Source organism: Impatiens glandulifera, chromosome 1 (assembly GCF_907164915.1).
Source record: "Impatiens glandulifera chromosome 1, dImpGla2.1, whole genome shotgun sequence".
Lineage (NCBI taxonomy): Eukaryota > Viridiplantae > Streptophyta > Magnoliopsida > Ericales > Balsaminaceae > Impatiens > Impatiens glandulifera.
Window position 1 is genome coordinate 77139144 of NC_061862.1, and position 19672 is coordinate 77158815.

At 31.1% G+C, this 19672-nt stretch overlaps 2 protein-coding genes and 1 long non-coding RNA gene across 4 annotated transcripts; 1 reads left to right on the plus strand and 2 right to left on the minus strand.

The window, feature by feature from the left end:
* Positions 1-5282: 5282 nt before the first annotated feature.
* Positions 5283-12703, plus strand: LOC124918972 (putative ABC transporter C family member 15). 2 transcript variants are annotated; one of them, XM_047459062.1, is made up of 11 exons: positions 5283-5422; positions 6678-8986; positions 9150-9236; positions 9317-9970; positions 10056-10220; positions 10574-10868; positions 10988-11202; positions 11292-11597; positions 11877-11940; positions 12021-12260; positions 12353-12703. In XM_047459062.1, exons 1-11 carry the CDS (start codon positions 5368-5370, stop codon positions 12472-12474), a joined length of 4512 nt encoding a protein of 1503 aa, XP_047315018.1. In that variant the 5' UTR covers positions 5283-5367; the 3' UTR covers positions 12475-12703. The 2 variants fall into 2 exon arrangements, with proteins under 2 accessions (XP_047315018.1, XP_047315019.1); XM_047459063.1 differs by lacking the exon at positions 5283-5422 and adding an exon at positions 6530-6545.
* Positions 6189-11097, minus strand: LOC124918974. Its single transcript, XR_007097544.1, has 4 exons — positions 10961-11097; positions 7080-10847; positions 6726-7006; positions 6189-6410 (listed from the first exon to the last, which is right to left on the minus strand). It is a non-coding gene; the product is annotated as an uncharacterized LOC124918974 (long non-coding RNA).
* A 2561-nt stretch (positions 12704-15264) lies between the features above and the next one.
* Positions 15265-18863, minus strand: LOC124918973 (protein NRT1/ PTR FAMILY 7.3-like). Its single transcript, XM_047459064.1, has 5 exons — positions 18630-18863; positions 18259-18476; positions 17219-17802; positions 16119-16444; positions 15265-16019 (listed from the first exon to the last, which is right to left on the minus strand). The coding sequence occupies exons 1-5, from the start codon at positions 18793-18795 to the stop codon at positions 15523-15525; spliced, it is 1791 nt and encodes a 596-aa protein (XP_047315020.1). The 5' UTR covers positions 18796-18863; the 3' UTR covers positions 15265-15522.
* Positions 18864-19672: the final 809 nt, after the last annotated feature.

The following is a 19672-nucleotide window of genomic DNA, read 5'->3' on the forward strand; positions in this document are numbered from 1 at the left end:
AAAGATTACTTGAACTTAAATATTTGGATAATGTTTTTTTCGATCATTTCAGAAACTTATCCAATAATAGTTTATGTTCATAAGCGGGCCATTACGATAGAGTATCATGCTAGTCCTCCATATTAAAAAAAAATTTATATATGTTCACATCTTTTGTTTTTTATTCTTTGTAAGTTCATATTTTTTATTTAAAAAAAAATAAAACAGTACCCACAAAAGTTAGGATATTAGTTAAAACACAATAAAATTAAGTTAAAAATCATAAAATATTCAAAATATAACAACTTTAAAATAATAAAAAAATCACAAAATATTCAAAATTCCAATTTACAAGATGACTAGTCAAAATTGATACAATTATAGTCTCTTTGTATATTTATCAAATTTGGATTTAACATTAATGTAGATTATTGATTTCTTTGATCAAATCCATTCCAAATATGTCAAATATATATCACTATTTCTTAATTCTAACTTCACCTATTCAAACATAAGTTTATTTGTGCTCCCCTAATCTCATGTCTTTTATTTTATTTTTTCTTTCTCATAATACAATTATTTTTTTAAAATGTTGTTTTTTTAGAAAGAAAATGCTTTCAAGCTACAAATCACACTTGGTGACTATCAAACTTTATTATTATTTTTTTCTAAATGGCAATTTTTTTTTATCAAACTTTAATTTCTAGCTGTAATGAAGCCAAAAATGTATAAGCATTAATCGTTCAAGGGCAAATTATGTTTATTTCTTTTAATAAAGGTGAATTAAATAATGATAAAAAGCAGAAATATGCAGTGATTGATTGTTACATTAAATTTGAAAGGTAGAAGAAGTTGGGCACAACCAATAAGAACATGTCATTTTTTCTATAATAATTGTGATTTGGTGACTTTAATTTTATTTTTAAATGAAGACTTATAAGTGCATTCTAGTCCGTCTTCCCCCACCCACTTAATCACTAATGTCTTTTATTAAATTCTATAATTTTAAATTACCTAATATTAGGTTAATGCATTCTTACCACTTTATTCTCTCATTAATTCTAACTTACTTTCAATTAAATTGTTAAATCCTTTTTAATTTAATAAATTACTACGACAATAATGATTTTAAATTAATTTTGTGACCTTGGATCTCTTAAACCTCACTATAACCACTTTGAACTAAGGTAATTAATAAAAAATCATTGTTAGTCTAATTCTTTTATTTTAAAAAATAGAGACCAAAATAAACATATTTATTTGGATTGAAAAAATATAGTTAGTAAAATGTGTTTAAAATGGAAACTTATAATATTCCTAGTGTAATTATGATTGTGTTTTTGGATGTGAGTTTTTCATTTATGATTTAAAATACGTAGACAGACAACGGGTGATTTTTTCATGTCTTATATGTTTTTAATAATTGATGATATATAATTTTTTTATGAATGATTTTCACACAGTTGAATCAATAAAAAAAGATAAACATCTTTGTAAGGATTAGTGACTTTTGTATTCATACTTTATTTCATGTAGAAAATATAAGGCCACTCATAAAATTGTTCCCCAATTTCTTCCATTATTTATATTACTTGACAATCAAGAAAAAAATAGGCCACCCATATATAAAATATGCAATAGTAATCTTACCTTAATGTCACATTCAAATTTAATTAATAATAAATTTAACTACATTTATTTTGTAGTTATTGTCAGTCTAGACAGCTTTAATAGTCATACATAATCTATTATTATATCTTTTTCTTTTTTAATAAAAACAAAAAATAATTAATTAATTAATTAATGATAATAATAAATTTTTAAATTGAGTTATATTTAAAAAATATAAGAATAAAGTATAATCAAAACATTAATTCATTAACTAAAATATTTTATATTTAAAATTATATATTTTTTATTAATTAATTTTTTTACTAAATAAAATATAATAGTTTAAAATTAGTGCCGATCAATATTTTTTAAATAATAAAAAAATATTTAAAAAATCTTTATACCAAACTCCAATTTTTTCACCGACTAGTGTGGTATCTAGTATAAAAATACAAGTGTTTATTTATTTTAAGGTTAGTAATAATATTTGTGTGGATAAAACTAATAAAAAAAATTACAATTTCAACAATACTTTCGCCCTTCAATCATTTTATTTTTTATTTTTTAAATACATAATAAAATAAAATTATAAAATATATTTTAAAACTATTTTTTCTTTAAGTTTTTTTTTTTTATTAAGAATAGTTTAATTGACAATTTTTATCTAAAATATGAACAATCTCGGAGTTTGATTATCACTAAAACACCTTAACTTTAAAGGAGAGATTGTGCTATATTTTTTAAAAACAGATCCTCAGTATATATATTTCAAATTCAAATGTATATGAATCAAACTAAGCCTTAGATTGGAAGTGGAGTATTTTGAATAACAACCAAACAAAAACAAAAAGAAAGGAGATGTGGTATTTGAGTGGGGAGAAAAGGCAGATTACACTTTGAATTTTATATTTGTATGAATAAATTAAACTTTGTCATGTTTTCTTAGAGATGGGAATATTCTAAGTCATATTAATTTGTGACTCAACACATTCTTTGTTTTCTGCATCACATATTGTTTTGTTTGGTCTGCACCATTTGGAATCTCATCTGAAACATTGTATTTTTAAATTTTGTTTTTCTTCTGAAATACATAAACAATAATATTATACCTTTTTTTCCTAAAATAATTAATATAAAATCTTATCAATAACTCACCAACCAGACCAGAGTAGATTAAGTGGTGAAAATATTACTTACATGTTTGTTTTATTAAATTAATTTATTTCGTTGTCATTGAAAACGTTGGTGTAGAAATTTTTACGATGCAAACTCTATGACATCAATTTATTATTTTGTCACCTCTATAAATCCATTTTCATGATTACTACCTCAATCCACCATTCACAAGTGGAAACCTAACAGTCATACCAGCTGTCATACTCTATTTTTTATTTCACAAGTGTTAAAATTGATCTAATAAAGATAGAGATAAATTGCATTTAGAAATATATTGCAAAAGAAAACACATAATATCCAAGGTTTTGAAAACCGTTTCGGTCATCAACCCGGTTTTTGTGGTGTATTTCAGTCCGACCGGTTCAACCGGTTAAACCACTGGTTGAACCCGATTTTTTTCTTTTTTAAAAAATAAATTTAAATATATTAATACATAAATTATATATATAAATTAGTTAGGCATATAAAAAAAAATGCTCATTGAACTTAATAATTGTCAATTAAATTTAATAATACCTAAATTTAATAATTATATATATAATTCTTTCTTTTCTCTGTTTCTCTTTACTGTAATAATTAATAAATAATAACTAAACAAAGAAAAAAGCAAAATAAAAGTAAAAACAAAAAAATAAAAAGTAATAAATTAATAATATAGGCTAACAGTCATAGTCATAGCTATAATAATATTATAATAATATTATAATAATAATTATATAAATTTTATAAAATTTACCTTTCCAACCGGAAAAAACCGGTTTGTTTTTCAGGTTAGGCCGGACGGTCGGACCGGATTTTGACCGGTTCGAAAGGTAACCGTTTTGAAGATAAAACCCGGACCGCTCACTAAACCGTTTCGCGGTCGGACCGCGTATTTTAAAACCTTGATAATATCATCAAAAGCATGCTTAGGCTAATAATGCACTATAAAGACAAACATTCTTTTAAGTTTAGACTCCCCAATTTTAGAAAATAACCAAAAGACTACAAACATATAATTGTAATGATTTCATTGCGATTAATGACCCGTACACGATATCTCTATCGTACAATTACGTGACAAACACAAAGAGTGCGTTTAGTTAAACATACAATCCTTAACACATTAAATATCCAAATAACGAAGCTAGATTATTCGAAAAGTAACATTTAAAAGCCAAAAATTCTGTAATCAATAAAGAGGGGAGCAAGATTAGTTTGATAGATTCTAACATGATGATTCATAAAGAGAGATCAATCTAAAACCTCAATGAGAGAAGTGATAATAATAATATTGTCCTATGTAAAAGATCTGGATCCATAATAGTATGGTACTATGACTCTTATACCTTGGATCTTGTTCGATTTATTAGAAGAATTATTTCTTTATTCTTTATAAACTCTTAGTGATGTTAAGGTATATCAATGTTAAAGGGTAAAATTTATTTGAAGTGGGTTGGCACGAGCGTGATCATGAGAGGGCCGACACAAGCACAACAACGACTAATGGTGGGCCGAGCCTAGCCTGTGCACACGATAACACGACTAAAGGACTTGCACCCACTAGAGAAGAAGAGTATGTTCACTCACAGCCAAAAAGTCTCTGTTTAGTTCTTAAGAATAATAAAAATTATATATAATCATTTATCAAACAAAAAAGATAATTTATTTTAATAAGTCCTACAAACAAAGATCTGAAGAATTAACCAAATAAAACTGAAGTACAAATACCCAAATATATTTACTATTATGATGTAAAAAACATACATGTAGATTTGTTTGATATTAATCATTCATTAAAATATCAAAAATACTCTAATCTTATTCTTTATAAGATTATAAATATTAAAGATTTTCTCCTCATTTAATCAAAATAAATTATTATCTAAATTATTTCAAAATAACTAGCAACAAACAAGCTATTTAAATGTTAAATAAAGTAATAAAAAAAATCATCAACTAAATATTTTAATCATTTGATTCAAATAAAGCATCTTTTACCCTAAAATTGTCTTTTTCTTCTTAAAAACATTTAAAGAAACAAATATTTAAAAAGTTTACTATTTATAAAACCTGCATTTGTGGATCATATACAATGCATGGTAAGGGTAACAAATAGTAAGAATACAATTGTTCTTGTGTGTCTCTCTCTGTGTATGTGAGTGTGAGAGAGAGAGAGTGAAGAACCATGATTGAAGATGACAATGTATCATGATCCCCCTCCTAAGAATCTCACAAAGCATCTCTCTTTGGATCTTGTTTTTACCACTCTCATAATTATATATCATATCACTTTCAAAATCTATAGTAAGAATACACCATCTGAGGTGAAAAGTTATATGAGTTTTGATTCTCACATGATTTTTCACCTTATCCTTGGCCCACAACAAATTAAACACAAAGGTGTACTAAAGAACAGATAATCAAACAAAGATTATATTCAAGCGGTGATGACGTCTGTCTCTTCAACTTCTACTATAACTAGCATCTTAACACATACAAAATCTAGCTAGAACTATTATTCAGTACCCCTTCACTCACTCTCTCTCTCTCTAACTTATGTGGTATATCTCTTATAAAAGTCTAGAGAGGGGAAACTGAAGCTGAAGATTTCATCTGGTGATGATGGAAAGGATTTATGCAGAAATAATGTTGAACACCACCACTATCACCATATGTAAGCTTTCTTTCTATCCTTATACTACTTATATAAAGGTTAGTTTGTTTTAGCTTATATGCTAGCTAGGTTGGTTTCATATCATTTAGCAATTACCACCTCATCATAATAATGAACCAAAACTAATCTATATCAATAACATAAAGCTAGAGCTATATTCCATTCTTTGATGATTTCCATTGTATTCAACAATTGGTATGTAACCAAACTTCAACAAGTTTATATTAAAAATCGAAAAGAAAAGAACTTGCATATTCTATCTTTGTTTATTTGAACAAATACTTTCTTTTTTTAAAAAAACCAGGGCCATAACATGGAACCAATACTAATCTATATCCTAATTTAAAGCTAACTATCTTCCATTTGCATCTTCTCTGAGCAAAAATTTTCTGCTTTGTTAGACCAAGGTTTATTATCTGAAGTTAGACCCCCCACAATATTGAACCAATACTAATCTATATCCTAATTCAAAGCTAGCTATATTCCATTTGCCTATTCTCTCTTTGTTTGAACAGAAATTTATGTTTCTAATTAGATCAGGGTTTATTATCTGAAGCTGACCAGGACAACAATAAATATTGAACCAAAACTAAACTATATCCTAATTGAAAGCTGGATATCTTCCATTTGATGTAAAACAATTAATCTGCAACAAGTTTACATTAGAAAAAACAAAAAGAAAAGGATTTGCATAATCTGTAAAGTAAAATTATTGGCTCATTATTGGCGTACTATGAGATATAAGAGAAAGGGTACTTTGCCAAGTGATAGCAACACTTTTCTTTTAATATTATTAATTTTATGACGTTTCTTTTCTCCATCATGCTTTTATTGTGCGGGAACCGCACATTATTGGTAAGCTTTTTAATCTTTAGTAAGAGATGAAACTTACAATATAAAAATGAAGCTTTCTTTCTCCTTGATGAACGAAAGACATATAGACACGTCATGAATTGTTAGTACCAATAATTATCTCCTTTTGCTTTTTCTGCATGAATTGAACAAAGCATTGGTTAAATAAATTGATAGAAATGTACATATAAACACTCTAGTGGGTATCAAAATAGTAGAGAGCCCTGAAGTTTATTATTGACAAACTAATTTGCTCTATCCAACTGAGTTAGTAAGTACATTTTGATTCTATGCTATTCCTAGTCCTTTTTGTTTGAAATTTAGCTTCTCATTAAACGAGCTAATACAAAATTCTAACATATTTCTGTTAGTATTGATGAATTTAATTTTGTTTTAATGGCAGTGTCTAAGCTCCCCGGGTTTTCATCAAAATGGTCAGAACTATACTCACCTTGCTTGTGGGTGAACAGCAGCATAATTCTGCAACTTGGTTTTCTGGCAACATTTTTCCTCCACTCGGCTTGTAATATGATCTACTCGTTATGCAAACATGGAAGAAAGACAACAACAACAACAACAGTAGATCATAAGTACTCAAATGGGGGAAAATCAAAATTTGGCCTCACATATAAAATCAGCATATTTTCTTCCATCTTACTTCTATCAACTCACCTTCTGATGTTACTTGTCCTACAAAGCAGAAATGATGGATGCAATTCTTATGCAGAAATCCTGCAAGTAACAACATGTGCAGTTACAATCTTTGCATTATACAGAGTGGCTAAGACTAGGCAAAGCAAGATACCTTTGATTTTGAGAGGCTGGTGGCTTCTCAATTTCTTTCTAGTGTCAGCTCGTTTGGTTCTCGATGCTCGTTTAATCTTCACTGCTCGTGAATATGGTGACCTGATTGAGTTTCTTTTGTCTGCTTTTCTCATGGGAATATCAATTCGAGGAAAATCGGGGATTCAAATTGAGTTTTCAGATTCCACCAGTGAAGAAGAACCACTTCTCCATCGAAAAAGAACGTGTTTGTACGAAAACACTACTATTTTCCAACGCATTAGCTTTTCATGGCTAAACCCCTTGTTTTCCGTTGGGAACAAGAAACCACTCGAACAGAATGAAGTTCCTGACGTTGACTTCAATGATTCGGCTGCGTTTCTATCGTGTTCGTTCGACGAATGTCTAAAGCGGGTCAAGGAGAGTGACGGGAGTTTGAAACCATCGATCTACAAGGCTATCTATCTGCTTATAAGGAAAAAGGCGGCGATAAATGCATTTTTCGCTGTTATTAATGCAATTTCGTCGTACGTTGGACCGTACCTTATAGAAGATTTTGTGAATTACCTAAATGAAAAGGAAACGAAAAGCTTGAAGACTGGTTACCTTATTGCATTGGGTTTTCTCGTAGCAAAAATGATAGAAACGATATCTCAGAGGCAATGGATATTCGGGGCACGTCAGTTAGGACTCCGACTAAGAGCAGCTTTGATTTCACACATATATAAAAAGGGACTCATCCTGTCGAGTCAAGCGCGTCAAAGCAGGACCAGTGGAGAGATTGTAAATTACATGAGTGTGGACATTCAAAGAATCACGGATTTCATTTGGTATATGAACACAATCTGGATGTTGCCTATACAGATCTTTCTCGCGATAACAATTCTTCACAAAGATATCGGATTGGGCTCGATAGTGAGCTTAGCCACGACTTTATTTGTGATGGCTATCAATATACCATTAACTAGAACTAACAAGGCATACCAGTCGAAGATTATGGATGCAAAGGATGAGAGGATGAAATCGACCACAGAAATTCTTAGAAACATGAAGACTCTGAAACTACAAGCGTGGGATAATCACTACCTTCGAAAGATGGAAAGCCTGAGGAGAATAGAGTATAATTGGATATGGAAATCTTTAAGGTTGCAAGCGATTATGAGCTTCATTTTCTGGGGCTCACCAACGTTCATTTCTGCGTCAACTTTTGTCGCGTGTCTTTTGATGGGGATTCCATTAACGTCTGGGAGAGTTCTATCGGCGTTGGCTACATTCCAGATGTTGCAGTCACCGATATTTAATTTACCCGATTTACTCAATGTGATTGCGCAGGGGAAGGTCTCGGCTGATCGAATCGCATCTTACCTGCAAGAAGATGAGATTAAAACTGATGCAGTTATGTTTGTAGTAAAGGATCAAACCGAGTACTCTATAGAAATTGATAATGGGAGATTCAGTTGGGATTCTGATACAAGAAGACCGACTCTGGATTCAATAAGTTTACGTGTTAAAAAGGGAATGCGGGTCGCGATATGTGGTACAGTTGGATCTGGTAAATCGAGCTTGCTATCGTGTATATTGGGGGAGATGGACAAAATTTCAGGGACGGTTATGGTTGGTGGCTCAACTGCTTATGTTCCACAGTCTGCATGGATACAATCGGGTAATGTTAGAGATAACATTCTATTTGGGAGTCCGTATGATATCGCGAATTATCATAGAACAGTCAAGGCATGTGCGTTGATAAAGGATTTAGAGTTATTCTCTGCTGGAGATTTGACAGAGATTGGAGAAAGAGGGATAAATATGAGTGGGGGACAGAAACAGAGGATTCAAATTGCTCGTTCTGTTTATCAGGATGCTGATATTTATCTTCTTGATGACCCTTTTAGTGCCGTTGATGCACACACAGGAAGACAACTATTTGAGGTAAATCAATAATAATCTGAAAAGGGTGGTCATACCAACCCACCCAGTGTAGCTCAAGTAGTACTGAACTTAGAGATTGAGGTCTCAAGTTCAATTTCTACTTAGAACACCTTAATTGAAGTGGGAGGCTAAGATTACTGATATTTTCTTCTTTATTGTACAGGACTGTATAATGGGAATACTTAAAGACAAGACAATACTTTATGTTACCCATCAAGTTGAATTTCTTCCAGCTGCAGACCTCATTCTGGTATGCATTATCAGTAACCTTTCAAACTGTAATGATATAACATAATTAAAAGAAGAGTATTAAGTATCATAACATCACAGGTAATGCAAAATGGACAAATTAAACAAGCTGGAACATTTAAAGAGCTATTAGATCAGAATACCGGATTTGAAGTTTTAGTCGGTGCCCATAGCCAAGCATTGGAATCCGTGGCAATCATTGAAAATTCAAGCAGGGAACATCAAGAAAATGGACTAGATTCAGAGACCATTGTGGATTCTCACTCAGTAAATGGAGAAACTTTACAAACTCAACATGAGCTAAAAAATGATCTCTCCGAAGAGATAAACGACAAGGAAGGAAAATTAGTGCATGACGAAGAAAGAGAGAAGGGAAGAATAGCAAAAGAAGTATACCTGTCTTACTTGACTGCAGTAAGAGGTGGAGCTTTAGTTCCAATTATAATCCTGGCTCAGTCAACTTTCCAGGCATTGCAAATAGCCAGTAACTACTGGATGGCTTGGTCTTGCCCTTCAAACAGTAGCACTAAATCAATATCAGAGATGAAATTCGTGTTACTCGTCTATGTACTTCTTGCTTTTGGAAGTTCTTTCTGCGTTCTTGTCCGATCCACGTTAGTTGCAATAGCAGGACTCTTAACAGCAGAAAATTTCTTTACCAAGATGCTACATAGTGTGTTCCATGCTCCAATGGCCTTCTTTGATTCAACTCCTACTGGGAGAATCTTGAATCGGGTAAGCAATATATAAAAATAAAACTACTGGTCACTTGAATTGTGCAAGCAATAACATATTTTTTTACTTTCTATATCATGCACAGGTATCTTCTGACCAAAGTGTGCTAGATTTGGAGATGGCAAACAGACTAGGATCGTGTGCTTTCGCATTAATTCAGCTTCTAGGGACAATAATAGTCATGTCACAAGTAGCATGGGAAGTATTCGCTATTCTTGTTCCAGTCACAGCTATCTGCATATTGTATCAAGTAACATACTCTTTCCTTTTTCTAAAGATATGTATATGATTGATCCGAAACAAATAGCAATAGTATTAATTGAAATCTTAAAAAAAACAAAGACTCAGATCTTGTTTGATGTAGGTTAATCATTTTTTAAATAATTCAATTATTTTTTTTTTAAATGGTTTGATGAAAAAATGGATTATTTAGGTTTAAGGAATAAAATATCCTTTATACTTGATACTTAAAATGTTATAAAAACAAAGGATAATTTCCAGATAACCCATCATCAAATAAGGCCTTGGAAATATAGTCATATATGAATTTCCTTGACTACTTACTCATCATCATCTTTCTTGTGTTTCTCAAAATGGTTTCAGCAATACTACATACCAACAGCAAGGGAACTAGCCCGCCTGTCAGAAATTCAAAGAGCCCCAATCCTTCATCATTTTGCAGAGTCGCTTACTGGAGCCACAACTATCCGTGCTTTTAACCAGAAAGATAGGTTCACTGATGTAAACCTCGAACTCATTGATGGACACTCTAGGCCATGGTTCCATAATGTTGTGGCAATGGAATGGCTTTCATTCAGACTGAATCAATTGTCCAATTTTGTTTTTGCCTTTTCTCTAATTCTGCTAGTATCCCTACCTGAAGGAGTTATAAATCCAAGTAAGAAACAAGACATCATCATCACCTTTAAATTTTCAAGATAATAAAAGAAAAACTAGCGTAGCTTTGTTAGTGCGAAATGAAAAACTTACATATATATTATTGAAAATTATCTGCAGGTATTGCAGGATTAACGGTTACATATGGAATTAATTTGAATGTTCTGCAAGCATCGTTTATATGGTCTGTATGCAATGCAGAGAACAAAATAATATCAGTTGAAAGAATTCTTCAGTATACAAAAGTTCCAAGTGAATCACCCATGGAAATTGAAGAAAGTAGACCCTCTAATGACTGGCCAGAAAATGGGACGATTTCATTTGCCAATTTGCAGGTAAGTCTGGATATGAAAATGTGCATTCAGAAATCTGCTTACATTGCAAATATGGGATTTCTTGAAAATTAACAAGGTTTACTTTGCAGATTCGCTATGCTGAGCATCTACCATCAGTATTGAAAAACATAACATGCACGTTTCCTGGAGGGAAGAAAATAGGCGTAGTAGGAAGAACAGGAAGTGGAAAGTCAACCTTGATACAAGCCATCTTCCGAATCATTGAGCCTAGAGAAGGGAGCATCATTATTGATGATGTAGATATTTCCAAAATAGGGCTTCATGATTTAAGATCAAGGCTGAGCATCATACCCCAAGATCCAACTCTGTTTGAAGGCACTGTGAGAGGAAATCTCGACCCACTTCAGCAGCATTCTGACCATGAAATATGGCAGGTAAGAAATGACTAGATGATAAGTTTCCATGTTAACCACCCTAGGAAGAAGAACAAAAACAAGAATAACATGTTTATACTAATCCAAAGGAGATAGAGAGAACTGAATTAGAGAAATAGGAGTAATCATCACTTCAACAAGATTTGCCAAAGAATAAAAAATGAATTACTGAATGGGGCGTCTAGTAACAAGTGACACATGCATAACATAAACAAATTTTACCTGTTTAAGTAAGATGACAAAATAGAACTGGCTGATGGAATCCATATGTTGTTTCAGGCACTAGACAAGTGCCAACTTGGTGATCTTGTGTCGCAAAAGGAAGAGAAGTTAGATTCCCCAGGTGAGTTGATTAGGTTAACATAAGTTTATTATTTCAGCTACAAGTTATAATGTTATACTGACTAATATGGCTTCCAACAGTGGTTGAAAATGGGGAGAACTGGAGTGTTGGGCAAAGGCAGTTATTTTGTCTAGGCAGAGCCTTGTTGAAGAAGAGTACCATTCTCGTTCTGGATGAAGCAACGGCATCTGTAGATTCAGCAACTGACGGGGTAATACAGAAGATTATTAGTCAGGAGTTTGAAGATCGAACTGTAGTGACAATTGCTCACAGAATCCACACAGTCATAGAAAGTGACTTTATATTAGTGTTGAGTGATGGTAAGCAAATTAAAAAAGACTTGTATAATTGTAATGTTTCTAGATAATTTGAAGCATTCCCTCAAGTTCATGTCCTCATCTTCCATGTACAGGAAGAATAGCAGAATTTGACAGTCCCACAAAGCTGCTGGAGAATTCAGATTCTTTCTTTTCAAAGTTGATCAAGGAATACTCATCAAGATCACAAGGTTTCAGCAGCTTAACAAACAAATAAAGCAAAATTCTCTAGAATTCCTGCTTCAAAGAGTTCAACATAAGCCGTAATAAGGAGATGCAATTTTGAAGAAGTGGCCGCAAACCTTCATCTCCCTTGTCGAGAAATAATCTCATGTGTATCACGAATTGAAGTCTTGAACAATCATTAAGTGTGCTTAGATCTGTAGTAAGACATTTCCACTAGTTAAATTATTTGTACTACCTCATCTGATTAGAATTAAACCTAATTTTTCAAGCTATTATAACTTTTTAAAACTGTATGGATGAATTAACTACTAGTACTAATCTTGCTTTATCAAATTAGGAAAGAATCCAACGATAATATCAAGCTAACACTTCCTCCTCCCTCGCACATGCAACCATTTCATGAGCAAAAACAGACCGATTAAATGCATACGAGATATGACGGAGAAATCAATAATGACTGATACCTGATACAATATTGAATCTAATTCAGTGATGAGTTACTAAATGACGAAACAATGACCAGATAACTCAACGCTTTCAGGCTATGAAGCCGGTAAAACTCTCGAACAGATTCTAGAATTCCTCAACGAGTGTTGGACAGCTTGAGCTCCGAGACGCCATAGCTAGAGCTAGACGTAGCAGAAAGATTGATTTGCTCTCTTTTATGACGACGACGACGACTGCTTTACTTCTGGTTCTTCTCTATCAACTTCAACACAAACTCACATCTTCTCCTTAGGAAAACATAATACATTTTATCAGCCAAATTTTATCAAAATGTATTTAAGAGGGTTTTTCGAATAATTTTAGTATTAAATTATATTTATAGAAAATTTATATTAATAAAAATTTAAGATAGTTCATAAAACTTTTCTATTCTCCTCTTTTCGAGAGAAGTTCGATCAAAGGCTCGGTTAGTTTGATTATGTAATGGGCTCGAATTCAAGTTTTATATTTCTAGTAACTTATTATATTTTTTCCATGTCATTTAAACTTATCCTCTTCTTCTTTCTTTTTATCTCTTACAATTAAAAACAAATCGATATTACACATGTTTCATCTTACATAATCCAGACAAATAAGAAAATTAATCTCTACTAAAATATGTAATTTTAATTTAAAAAAATTAGTTTTTGAATTTTCGAGTTCGAGTAGCTCGAATTGTTAATAAGCCGAGTTCAAATGTAAAAATTTAATACTTGATCGAGTTTGAGTATATATAATGCAAATCGAGTCAAGTTTGAGTAGTATAGTACTCGACTTGACTCAACTCGTTTACTCCAATTCTAATGTATTTTAAATGGGAATACAACAACAATTATTTATCGCGTAAAAATCATTATGGTCACTTAAGTTTCGTTAATGAATTAAATAAATTTAAACTTATTGAAAAATCAAACAAAAACATGTATAATTAATTATACTAGCAAAATTTTCGTACGATACAGACGTCGGATAAGGATAAAAATAAAATAAATTAAAAAAATTATAATAATATTTATTCAGTGTTTAAAATTATTAAAATAAAAAATATAATGCTCTCATTCCACATTTTATTCACTTCGATAAAACAACTTATTTTCTTACATGTTTCATCACATATTTTTTCCGAATATATATAGATTAGTTAGTTAAAAATTTGAACTTTTATTATTAAAATGTCTCGCGTTCATCAAATTTGGTGTTAAATCTTAAATATAAATTGTTTTTAACCTAGTTGGTTAAAAGTTTGTACTTGTTTTTGTTAGGTTGCAAGTTTGAAAACTACAAATAACATTTTTAAATTTATTATTAACCGTTTTAAATTTATGGGCGGGTCAACCCACAGTCCGACCCAAGTATCCATTTACTCTCTAATAAATATCCAAATTAACCACAGCTTTCAACCCGCAATTCGAACACTTTAAAAATTAAGCATCATTATATTATATATATAGATAAGATCTTTTACATTTTTTAAAATATTATTTATTAAACAAATCAACTTATAGTAATAATTTTTTTATAATAAATTTTATAAAATATATAACAATTAAATTTCATTGTAACTAAAAAAGAATTAGAGACTGAAATGAAAAGAGATATTTATTATCTATTATGGGATATGCACTCACATAAAACATTGAATTTTATTAATAAGAGAGAGAGGACTTTAGACTACATTTAGCTCGCCTCTAATAAATAATTTTTAAAGAATTTCAATCATTCTTATTACATGTAATAATCAATATTTGTTCTAAATCTTCTTAAACAATTGGGAAATTATCTACTATGATTTAAGAACATTATTTTTGGTACAAATATAAAAAATGTTATCACCTTTAAGTAATTTTAAGTACGATTTGAACTACTAAGTTACATAATTGTATGGTTACGATCGAGACAAAGCCCCATAACATGTCCTTTGTTCGGATTGCATACAACTCAATCCTAAAACCAAAATCGCTAATAATAGATAAGTTATAGATCTATGATTTCATTTTTAACTCAATTATCCATTTTTCATATAATATCATTAAATATAAGAGAGAAAAAAGTTAAAGATTTTCAAATCAATGTTCAATAAAGAAAAAAATAAAGAATGATGCAATTAAGATCTCAAAAGTGTGAAACTCAACCAAATCTACTAGTGAGATACTAAAGTAACACTAGAAGAAATCCATATCAATATGACCTAATCACCAACTTTGATATGTTTTTAAACCACCAAAAATTTAATCAAGTTTTATTTAAGATTCTTCTTAATAAAACAATAACATTAATTATCTTATATAATAACAAATATTTATTTCACATCATTTAATAAACACCTATAATAAACACATAAAAAAACATCTCCATTGTCATTCCCCCATCACTATATAACTCTAAAAGAAGTCTAAGCTCCACACAAAGAATTAATCATGGTAAAAACCCACAAAAACCCTCTGCATTTCACAGCGAAAACATCACAAAACCCTACCATTTCTCCTTCTCCGGTCATCTTCTCCGATCAACTTCTCCAACAGTCCGGCCACTTTATTTATTACTATAATTAACATCACCCACCCACCAGCCACCATGCATATCTTCTTCACATTCAAACCTCCATCTGAATCTTCTCCTTCTTCCCTTTTCTACTCATGGTATACCATCTAGAGCACATAACATAAACACCAAAATCCACAGCAGTCAAAACCGCCAACAAGAAATAAAACCTATCAAGATGTCCTTCATTCAAATTCCCTGGAATCCAACCCGGCATTTCACCCGAACTAGATATCTTCATCACAATACTAACCAACATACTACTAACATAATTCCCAAGCGATATCGAAGTCATACAAAGCGCACTCCCAAAACTCTTAAGCCCATCCGGCGCCTCCGCATTGAAAAACTCAAGCTGTCCAACATACATAAAAACCTCGGATGCTCCAATCAAAACATATTGAGGAACCTGCCAAAATATACTCATTGAACTCGCCCCATCGCTGCCAATTCCCTTCAACCTAAATTGCTCAACCACACCCGCCGCCACCATTGCTAGAATTGCGATTATCAACCCTGTTCCCATTCTCTGAAGCTCTGTCATGCTCTCTGAATCATGATCAAATACAATTTAAGACCCATTTTCAAATAATCTGCAAATCTTGAAAAGAGTTTACAGTGTTTACAACAGAGACAGAAAGAACGTACCTTTTCTAAACTTGGCTACTGTGGGATCGATGATTCTTCTATAGAGGAAAATGAAGGCGGCTACACTGATAATGTCGAAACTCGACATGCTGGCTGGAGGGATATGAAAACCGGCGACCGTTGTTCTCATGGCGGATCCTTGTTCAACGAAAAGGGAAGCCATTTGGGTGAAAACAACTGAGTATAGGATTGTGCATAACCAAATTGGGAGAAGTCTTAATATACATTTCACTTCTTCTATTTGTGATACTGGACATAGAAGCCATGGATTTACTTTTAAATCATTGTCTTCTATTGATGTTATTACTGCTGCTCTATCTAAAAACCTGCAATTTTTATCATATAAGTAAATTAATTGAACCTTTTTACTTTTGTTTGGGTTAAATTAGGACCTTGACTTATAAACCCATATTTTAAGTTTTGAAATTTTGTCAAATTTGAGTGAAAAAAACATTAATTTTTGAAAGGGAGACTCAGAAATTTAACATTTTTATGAAGAATAATGGTAGATAAATGAAAACAAATTTTGATTTGATTATTTGATATTTGTATTGGATTTTGGTTCAATTATTTGGGTTTTTAGTTAATAATTAAAATAATTCAATGTTTTTTATATTTAAAATTTAAATTTTATAAAAAAAAAATAAGATTATTTTAGTTGATAAATTGAGTAATTAAATGATTAAAAAATAATAATAATTGGAAGGTTTTTCATTTCATTTTATCCATCTTTAATAAATTATTTTTTAAAATTAATTTTAGTATATTGATAAAGAGATATAATATAAATCAACTAGTTTGGCTATAATAAAAAGGAAAATGATTAATTTAATATGTGTTTGGAATTGGAGATTAATTGGGAATATTTTATATAAAGGATATAAAACATTAATTACCCCTCAATTTGAGTAAGATATTCAAAACAATTTTCTACTTTCATATGTATAAAAGTGTGACCTTAACTTGAGTGAAGTCAATTTCACCCTTTTTGAAATTGTTAATTTCTTTTTTGAAACAATAATGCAAAGATAACATTTATCATACAAAAATACTCTAAATAATTAAAACAAGTTAGTAAAGATTGAACAAAATATACTTACTTGAATCCCGGGGTGTGGAGGAGTTTCTTGCTACCCGATCCGATACAACCGTCATCGTTGGAACGATCTTCTTTTACGCCTCCATACAATTCGACCGAAGAATTAGGAACTTGTGCCTTCCATTTTCTAATGGATGCAACCATAACTTGGAAGAATCTAGAAAGTGGATTTCCTTGTGGTACAAAATGCCTATATCTAGGAGTCCCAATTAGAAACAAAACCAAAGCCAAAAAGGCAGAACCAGCCGATGCCCAAAACCCAATAACCCAAATTCCCTCGTCTTCAAAATAACCCAAAATAGTATTTGAGAATAGTGATCCAAGATTAAGTGCCAAATAGAAATAGCTAAAGAAAGCCACTTTCGAGTGCCCTTCTTTAGGACTCTCTTCATCGAATTGATCCGCCCCAAACGTCGCAATGTTCGGTTGATACCCTCCGTTTCCTAGAGCAATTAGGTAAATCGACATGTAGAATAACGCCACGTGGAAACTCGAGTGAGACCCACATGGATTGTGCTCGTCACCGCACCCCTTTGGCTTCACTACTAGGAATGCATATGTTAAGATCGATAGTGACGCCAATCCCTGTTTTGTCAATTCAAATAAGTATTATTATTTTTCCAAAAATCAAAATTTTATTTTTTCAATTCGTTTTTATTGAGAATTAAATAAAAAATATTCAATCTTATAGACTAAATCTTCCCATGTTTATCTTATGAGTTCATGTCTTAACAATTATCAAATAAAAATAGTTCATATTTTTAAAATAAGTATTTTTCTTTTCAAAATCAGGGTTTTAGGCTCATATCTTTTCATCTCTTAATTTATTTATTTTTAACCCTAAACAAATTGTAAAATGAAAAAAGATTTAATTTTTTAAAAGTAAAAACATCTCTTACTTTCTATTTACCCTTTTTTTTTATCATCTTTTAAAGGTAAATACATTTTTTTTCTAAACTAGCATCTAACATGTTCCACGGCTACGAATCACATCTAATTTAATGCGTTTTAAATGAAAATATATGACCTTGAGAGACTTACAATGACAAAGATGGCCTGAAAGATGGCGCAAGTTTTGTAACGACCCCAATAAGAATCACTAAGAAAGGCACCAAGAAGAGAGAAAATATAAACGGTGCCAGTCCATTTGCTGACGTTATTAGCGGCTGCCGCATTATCTTGTCCCATGACTCTAGTCAAGAACAACACCAAATTGACACCTACCCCAAAAAAGGCAAGTGTCGCCAATCCTTGATTCACTGTTACAAAAATTACAATAATCAGTTCAAGTTCAATTCATTTCTTCAATCTTATAATCGGCTATATGCTTAACCCGCCGGATTTTGGGATTAATTCGCACCCTTTCCTCGGAACTCCGAAAAGTTCTTAAAAAAAACAAAAAAAATACTTACCAAGAATCAAAATTCCAGCGACCCATCTTCCAGTTTTTCCTCGAACTGCTGGAGAACCATGCCGATCAACTGTTCCATCAAGGGTATATTCTTCCTGCCCTTTCTTCCATCTCATTTCATCCATTTCATGAGCATTTATTGAAATGTTCAAGCAATTAGACGCCATTGATGAAGCTGTTTTGGTTTTCTCTCAAGCTTGAAAACAGAGGAAATGGTGTGAAGTTTTAGTGAGAGAAGATTCTGAAGATATAGAGAGATGGAGAAGATGATACAAATATATATAGATGAACGGGAAGGTGGCTACGTATCTTTCTATTTTCTTTTTTCTTTTTCCTTTTAAATAATAAAATATATAACTTAATTAATTTATCAGAGATCTAGATCACTGTTAATTTTCAAGGGATTATTAGTACTTTTAAATTCTTTAAAATGTAGTACAACTTTTAAAAGTGGATGCTTTTATTACAAAATGATAGTAAAAATAATAATTATAAGACATCTAATATTTATTTTAAATTAATAATTTCAATCAAAAGATAGTGAAGAAATGTAGTATCAATTAAATTAGGGTGGAAATTGAACTAAATAAGTACAAATAACAATCTAAAAAAATTGTATTATATATTTGTCGGTTATCTTATCATTATTAAACGTCAATAGAATCAAATATTGGTTATCTTATCATTATTAAAGGTCATCATGCGTACATAGAAATATCTATGTTAAATAAATAAAAGGTATGTCGACGTCAACTATATATCTATTCTGAATGATTTGATAAAATCTCCGACCTCCTCGGAAAAAATATCAATATATTCTCACATAGAACAAATATATAACCTTTCAATATTGTTCACGAACTTAGTGAGTTTACATTTTTATATCAAATTTTCAAAATTAAACTAACTCAGTCATGTCTACAAATTTATTAAAAACTATCATTTTCAAATGGATTCCATTATTAGAAAAATGTTACAAGGCAATCAAATATAAATTACAATTTACTCTCAAGTTCCCAACAAAGTAAATAAATAAATAAAACC

What these genes read in the sequence shown, in the direction of transcription:
- LOC124918972 (XM_047459062.1), top strand. Translation starts at nt 5,368, where the DNA reads ATGATGGAAAGGATTTATGCAGAAATAATGTTGAACACCACCACTATC. An exon ending in CAGGAAGACAACTATTTGAG is followed by an intron (nt 8,987 to 9,149) that starts GTAAATCAATAA and finishes TTTATTGTACAG; the next exon opens with GACTGTATAATGGGAATACT. An exon ending in CTGGGAGAATCTTGAATCGG is followed by an intron (nt 9,971 to 10,055) that starts GTAAGCAATATA and finishes TATCATGCACAG; the next exon opens with GTATCTTCTGACCAAAGTGT.
- LOC124918973 (XM_047459064.1), bottom strand. Translation starts at nt 18,795, where the DNA reads ATGGCGTCTAATTGCTTGAACATTTCAATAAATGCTCATGAAATGGAT. An exon ending in CGCTGGAATTTTGATTCTTG is followed by an intron (nt 18,477 to 18,629) that starts GTAAGTATTTTT and finishes TTTTTGTAACAG; the next exon opens with TGAATCAAGGATTGGCGACA. An exon ending in CTCCACACCCCGGGATTCAA is followed by an intron (nt 16,445 to 17,218) that starts GTAAGTATATTT and finishes TAAAAATTGCAG; the next exon opens with GTTTTTAGATAGAGCAGCAG.